Raw genomic sequence first — 7121 nt, 5'->3', positions numbered from 1 at the left:
ATCCACGTTGCTTGAAGTCCAGTGTAAAGTTTCCACAGTCAGTGATGGTTTGGGGCGCCATGTCATCTGCTGGTGTTGGTCCACTGTGTTTTCTGAGGTCCAAGGTCAACGCAGCTGTCTACCAGGACGTTTTAGAGCACTTCATGCTTCCTGCTGCTGACCAACTTTATGGAGATGCAGATTTCATTTTCCAACAGGACTTGGCACCTGCACACAGTGCCAAAGCTACCAGTACCTGGTTTAAGGACCATGGTGTCCCTGTTCTTAATTGGCCAGCAAACTCGCCTGACCTTAACCCTATAGAAAATCTATGGGGTATTGTGAAGAGGAAGATGCGATACGCCAGACCCAACAATGCAGAAGAGCTGAAGGCCACTATCAGAGCAACCTGGGCTCTCATAACACCTGAGCAGGGCCACAGACTGATGGACTCCATGCCACGCCGCATCGCTGCAGTAATTCAGGCAAAAGGAGCCCCAACTAAATATTGAGTGCTGTACATGTTCATACTTTTCATTTGGCCAACATTTCTAAAGATCCTTTTTTTTGTATTGGTCTTAAGTAATGTTTAAATTTTCGGATATCTGAATTTGGGATTTTCATTAGTTGTCAGTTTTAATCATCACAATTAAATGAAGTAAACATTTGAAATATATCAGTCTGTGTGTAATGAATGAATATAATATCCAAGTTTCACTTTTTGATGATATTCTAATTATATGACCGGCACCTGTATATGCATTAAATCATTCATTCAAGGAGATACATAGGTTCATAAAAATAAGTTGCTTTTATAATAAGCCTTTACTTCCATTTGCATCATGGGCCAACTTTTTTGCATGTTTGCAATTGTGGCCCACTTACTTTTTTATTTATTATAAATTATCTGTGATGAGACCGCCTGATGCAGAGTTTCTTCCTCCTGCATTATTAAATTGTTTAACAGGAGATGTTCATGTCTGCTGATATGCGCTGCAGACCAACACCACTATGAACCTGACGGTGCTCCGTGATGCTATCAGGTAGAAATTTGGAGGAGTTTGTTGTTATTTTCCCCGTCGATAATCGAACGACATTTCAACCACATGGCTTTTGTTTACAATATCTGGACCGCTGGAGTTTTGCCTTTCTGAACGCAGACAGGACCAGATGAAAAACTGAAACGATGTATCGCCCTCGCATTGGTTCCATTCATGAGGAAACTGCGTCAACTTTAAATAGTTCGGTCACTTAAACACACTTTCTTACCTTGTTGAGCACATCCTCAAACTGTTGCTCCGTCACGCAACCAAGCCTGCTGAGCAGCTGTGTAGCAAGAATTAACATGCAACGCACACTTGTCAGTAGTGTAACAGTTATACAAACAGGACATGCCACTTCAAATACTATTTTTGTTTAAAAAAAATGTAACTAATCTCCACTCACTGCCTGATAGTCCAGTCTGAACTGCTGCTCGGATTCGAAGCGGACATGCAGCTTGTAGTCCTCCAGGAAAATATTATCAGTTTTGAAACAGTTACAGATATAAAACTGAGGATTTCTGTCTTCCTGGTTTGTCATTATTACTACTCGCAAAAGGAATTACTTTTAAGAAAACAGAAAAACGTCGTAATAGTATTCCTCCAAGACTGACCACCTACGTGGGTAACTCTGGGTCAGCGGCTTCAACAAACATAACACTTCCGGTTTGAAATCCTAAAATAACAGCGTCCTCTTCCGGTTCCAAATTCTGAAAATAAAAGCGTCATCTCCAACAATAGTAATTTCAGAGAGAGTAATAAAGCGGCCAGCAACTGGAACAACATCCAACTATATACGAGTGCTATCGTGTTGGGAGTTGTAGTTACAATCTATGACCACTAGAAGACAGAAACGCACAACTATTCTGCAACAGAAAGAAACGTAGGCAGAGATAGTGACCGTTACATTTTATCAAGATTCATATATGTAGGTGGAAAAATATACCCAAATGTAGTATTTACCGCTGTTGAATTGCGTCATTTGATAACGTCTTAACATTTGTATCATTTAAGGCTGACATAAGGTTTCCAGTGGAGAGTGTACAGTTGTACTTCAAAATAAAACGTTCAACCTGGACCTTGCACGAAGTGGTTGTTGTCTGGGGGGCGCTAGTGCGAAAAATGGGTTACCAACCGCACATATGCTTAAGTAGAAGAAGAGAGAGACTAGCACACCCTTATGTGTCTTCATCCTGTTGTGATTTTGTTGTGGATGATCTGTCTTCGTTAGCAGTAGCTAGCACTGCTGCTAAATATGCCGATAGGTCACCAGGATATTTTTTCGCATTGAGGTGTATTTTCGCTGTCCGTACTGTTTTGTAAAGTCTATGCGGAAATGTTAAGCGTGGAGTCTTTGCAAGTGGCTGAGGAGGAGGTGGTTGAATCCAGCTCCAATAAACTCGGTGACATTTACACTTTTGTGGCTAAAGGCTGCTTTCCTCAGACAATGAATCCTTTACGAAAGAAGAATCTCAAAAGATACGCCCAGAAATTTATCATTGATGGTAAGGGTTATTCTACAGCGAATAAAACACTGGCAATGTATTGCTTTCCTCTAGCTCCAGGAACGTCTGATGGCGTCACGAACTTCCATTCAAAAGACTTGAAAATTTAACGTGGCCCTGCTTTTCAGCAAATATATACTTTATAGGACATAAAGTAAGATATTAAATGAAGTTGTTGGCGCCTCTACAAAGTTCGGCTCACTAATGTAGTGGTTCACAATAACCAGCACTGGTATATCTCCACTTGTAGCTATACTGGCTGTACTTTGCTTTATTGGAACAACATTCGAACTAATAATAAGTAAAATATAAGATGACATTTTCTGAAGATATGTGGTGTTTGCCAAACTGAGGCGTTGCTCTCATTATTCTCTCAGCAGGTCCATGTTATGTTTTCTGAGTATGTCTACCATTCAAGATAAGCAAGACAACATTAAATACAATTTTTTAAACTCAGTATGGTGTGATGTTCGCATCATATGCCACAAGTATTTATTAAGATGTATTCAGCAACCTCTTGTTGTCGGAGTACCAAAGTGTGCTACAGCATGCCCCACTCTTCATTCATATCTTAATTCAAGAGGGAAAGCTGTACTATGTGGGACCCAAGAAAGAAGAGAAGAGGGAAGTGGTGATTGAGGCTGAGAGGAAGAGGCAGATTTTTCTTGACTGCCACTTTAATGACATCGGTCATCACCTGGGCCAAAAGAAGACTGTCCACCGGATCCAGAGCAAGTACTACTGGCTGGGGATCGTCAAAGATGTAGTGGATTGGGTAATACATGTTTATGTTAATATCAGTGTTCTGTTAATATCACTTGGAAATGATGATAATATGGTCTAACCGTGATGATAACTGTTTGCTGTTTCAGATAAAAGTATGTGAGACCTGTCAGCAAACGGAGAGGAATAAAAGCCTGGCAAGGACTGTCCGGCCTATAAAAGTGGACGCACCTTGGGACATTGTTGGGATTGACATTATAGGTTTTTGCCTCAATTAATTTCATCAAATAATATTTTTTCTGCTGTACGATTTCGTTCCACACTTTGTGACCTGCTGTCTGTTTTTCTCTTGTCTTCACCAGGGCCTTTCCCAGAGTCGCGGCAAGGCAACACCAACGTCACAGTCCTCATTGATTACTTTAGTAAATGGCCAGAAGCTTTTCCAGTGCAAAAGACAGATGCGCTCTCTGTTGCCAGATGTATTTCCAAATGCATATATCGGTAAAAACGTTTACGTTACTTTTGTTTTATTTAGTCCTCTACTTAAGACCACTTTCATGTCCCTCAAAACCAAAAGATTTGGTGTTTTTGATAGAACTTGATAAAACTGTTTTACGTGGCTGAGTGGTATTCTAACCCATGTTGATAGCCACAAAATTACAAAACTTTTTAACTTGAAATTGAACTCTGTTTTCTTTTATGCTATCAGGTTTGGTGCCCCTAAAACAGTAGTGTGCACGCAGAATGCTGACTTCTGTGATGAGGTGAGATGTGAGTTCATTCCAATAAACAGCTCAATAAAAGGATCAGAGATTGTAGCGCAGTGGTGGGTCTGGTTTATCTTCCAGGTGACGAAGCTGCTGTGCGAAAGGTGGAGCATCGTGCAGAAGGTTTCCCGACTGGATCAACCTCAGCTCAACCCGCTCCACGACTGCACAAGTCCGTTACTGAAGGAAGCCATTGTGCAGATGGTAACAGAGAAGCAGGATGAGTGGGACGACTTCCTGGACCCCGTCCTATTTCTGTTTAGGACGTCCACCAACCCTACGACCAAGTTCACCCCTTACTCCCTCATGTTCAACAGGAAGGCTAATTTACCAAACGAGGTAAGGTTCCATTTGTCTGGGGAAAAAATTCTAACAGTGCTGTTTGTTTCTGCTTACCAATTTTATTTCCTTCCCTCTAGACTACATTGAGCCTGCTGAATTATGATGAGCTAGAACAGGATATGTATTCCATTAAGGAGAAGGCCTCGACATACATGACCATAATGCAGGAGCAGCAGAACTCAGTGAAGCAACTGGTAATTCATATGGTTTTGTCTTGCACTATTTCAATCAGACACTGCTTTGTTGGTTTTGACACAAGGTCAGGAATGATGATTCTCATTTCCGTGTCTTTAAAGGTATGGAGGTATTTTAGTGCACAATGGACGGCACAAATTGAATCTGACTTTTATAGTTTTGAAATGTTGTCTGCTCTTCTACCCTAGTCTATACTCCCCTGGATGAGTGCTAGTAAGCTGAAATAAAATTTTGAGAAACTGAATATGAAAACTAAATTTCTGACCTGAATTTTTGAACTCCACCAAAATTTAAATAATACTCACAGGTTGAAAACAATACTACTTAAATTAATTTGCAATCCGTGAAATACAATTTCAAATTTTGCATACAATATTCAGTAAGAATATTTCAAATTCAAAACTATTAAAATCTGATTCAGTTTGTGCCGGCACTAAAATAACTCATCCCATGAATGGATGTTGATACTTTCTTAGTGTGATGTACAGTATTTACTTTGTGGGATGTACGGGAGGGTTAAATGGCCCATTAATTATAGAGAGGAGGGTTATTTGATTTGATAGGACATGCAGAAAGGCGGGTTTGGTTAAAAAATGTGTTCCCTGAATTCATGCAGATTTAATGCAACTTTAAAACTTCTTTAAAGCTGGATTAATTGATTTTTAAAAAAAATATATTTATTTATTTATTTTTGGTCAGTTAGGAGTAGCGGAACTTGCAGAAAAACACTGATATAAGGTGCGTTCGATGCGGCTGACGTGTCGCCGACTTGATAGTCAAACGTTAGCTGCTGTGGACAGCAATGACTGATCTGAAATCAGGCAAAAGGTGGTTCCAACTTGGTGCAGCCGGAGAAAAGCAACTGCGGTGGCTGGACTCAGAAAACTGCAGCTGCCTTGCTTCCACAAGGTTTTAATGTCCTGTGACATGGTGACGTTTTGCAGCACCGGTGAAAGTCTCACAAAGTGTCTAACCAGCATGCCTTATGCTAAGTCCAGCATGCATCACATTAAGTCAGCGAACCAAAACCAAAACATCAAACTAAAAGAAGCGAAAGTCTCCATAGAACTGGGGGTCTGCAAGTTTTGGTAATAATTCTATGTGGGTTCATCCCCCTGAGAGATGCATTACAACCATTTTACCCATTGTCATTGTGAAGAAAATATTTAGTGCTTCAGTGCTCTTGTTGGCAGGCACATTTATGGAAGATAACGTGGTAGATACAGAGCGAAAATATTCAGCTCAGATGTTTTATAATTGTATTGTCCTTTAACATTTTGACATCCCTTTGTGTCTGAATGTTCCACTTCCAGGTGATCGCGAACATGAACACAGCCTACAAACAAGAGAAGAAGAAGAAGAACGCCAAACGCAGGACACATAACATGCCCTCGATGACCTTCAAAATGGCAGATCCCCTGTTCGGCGCGGGAGACTCGCCCTCCCCGAAGAAACTGAAAGAGAGTTTATATTTGTCTTTTCCTGTTGAGACGGTGCTGGCCACCGAGCAAAGCAGCTCCGAAGACATAAAGACTGAGTTAGCCTATCACTTAGCTGAATCTGACGTCCACTGAAGGGGACAGTTTGGAAAGATTGTAGTGAGGACACATCAGTGGAGCACGACCATACGTTGTCATGAGACAGAAGATGGAAATCCAGCTGTTGGTGAAATGAGTGTGATGAGGAGTGCTACTATGCTTCATGTCAGCTGAACAAACTGCTGGCTGATGTTTGACTTGTAGATGAATCTCACACGTAGAAACAGAATCTGCTGGCCAAGTAAATGGCAGTAAACACTGACCCTACATGAATTGTGAATGTGAGCTCTTGCCTGTTTCCCTACAAAATAACATTGTTTCCCATGAAAATGATGCTAACTTATTTGTTATACAATCAATTTTTAAGCTACAATACTTTAAAATGAAGGTTTCATTTTTGTACCCTTAATGTCTAGTCAGTACATTATGGGAAATTAAATATTGCTTATGAGCATTTGTTACTGTATTATTAGAGTCTCTCTTTGTTTTTGTTGGATATACAGCAATCAGCCATAAAATTATGACCATCTGCCTAATATTGTGTAGGTCCCCAACAAAACAGCCCTGGCATGTACTCCACCAGACCTCTGAAGGTGTGCTGTGGTATCTGGCACCAAGACATTAGCAGCAGATCCTTCAAGTCTTGTAAGTTGCGAGGTGGGGCCTCCATGGATCGGACTTGTTTGTCCTGCACATCCCACAGATGCTCAATCGGATTGAGATCTGGGGAAGTTGAAGGCCAAGTAAACACCTTGGAACTCGTGAACCACTGCAGACCGGGAACACCCCACAAGAGCTGCAGTTTAGGAGATGCTCTGACCCAGTCGTCTAGCCATCTTTAATCAATTAGTAGTAAAATTATTCATCTATAATCCTGTAGGAACTTAAAATACTATTCTTAGTATTTTATGTTGACAAACTTTGCTCAGAGTCGTGATCATTTTGACCCAATAATTAAGAGGATTGTTCTGTTTTACTTGGGTTTAACAAAACATGACTTCCATCGAAGGAAAAAGTCCACTCATGACACCG

General features: G+C 40.7%; 2 protein-coding genes across 2 annotated transcripts in view; one reads left to right on the top strand and one right to left on the bottom strand.

Annotated features, from left to right (window-relative positions):
- ogfod2 (2-oxoglutarate and iron-dependent oxygenase domain containing 2) overlaps nt 1-1723 on the bottom strand; it is a 7929-nt gene extending 6206 nt beyond the window's left edge. The window contains exons 1-2 of the mRNA XM_046034331.1: nt 1426-1723; nt 1249-1305 (exon numbers count right to left, since the gene is read on the bottom strand). Coding sequence (XP_045890287.1) covers nt 1249-1305; nt 1426-1560 — 192 coding nt within the window. The 5' untranslated portion in view covers nt 1561-1723. The remainder of the gene's footprint in view (nt 1-1248; nt 1306-1425) is intronic.
- Nucleotides 1724-2181: 458 nt separating this feature from the next.
- On the top strand, nt 2182-6555 carry zgc:113436 (uncharacterized protein LOC503528 homolog). Its single transcript, XM_046034937.1, has 8 exons — nt 2182-2524; nt 3106-3299; nt 3397-3508; nt 3610-3748; nt 3957-4011; nt 4096-4353; nt 4434-4550; nt 5865-6555. The coding sequence occupies exons 1-8, from the start codon at nt 2356-2358 to the stop codon at nt 6123-6125; spliced, it is 1305 nt and encodes a 434-aa protein (XP_045890893.1). The 5' UTR covers nt 2182-2355; the 3' UTR covers nt 6126-6555.
- The last annotated feature ends 566 nt before the right edge of the window (nt 6556-7121 follow it).

Source organism: Micropterus dolomieu, linkage group LG21 (assembly GCF_021292245.1).
Source record: "Micropterus dolomieu isolate WLL.071019.BEF.003 ecotype Adirondacks linkage group LG21, ASM2129224v1, whole genome shotgun sequence".
Taxonomy (NCBI): Eukaryota; Metazoa; Chordata; class Actinopteri; order Centrarchiformes; family Centrarchidae; genus Micropterus; species Micropterus dolomieu.
Note: the sequence above shows the minus strand (reverse complement) of the source record. Positions and strands in the feature narration are given on the sequence as shown.

Coding starts and splice junctions, on each gene's coding strand:
- zgc:113436 (XM_046034937.1), top strand. CDS start 2,356: ATGTTAAGCGTGGAGTCTTTGCAAGTGGCTGAGGAGGAGGTGGTTGAA. Junction 3,300..3,396: donor TCAAAGATGTAGTGGATTGG/GTAATACATGTT, acceptor TTGCTGTTTCAG/ATAAAAGTATGTGAGACCTG. Junction 3,749..3,956: donor ATTTCCAAATGCATATATCG/GTAAAAACGTTT, acceptor TTATGCTATCAG/GTTTGGTGCCCCTAAAACAG.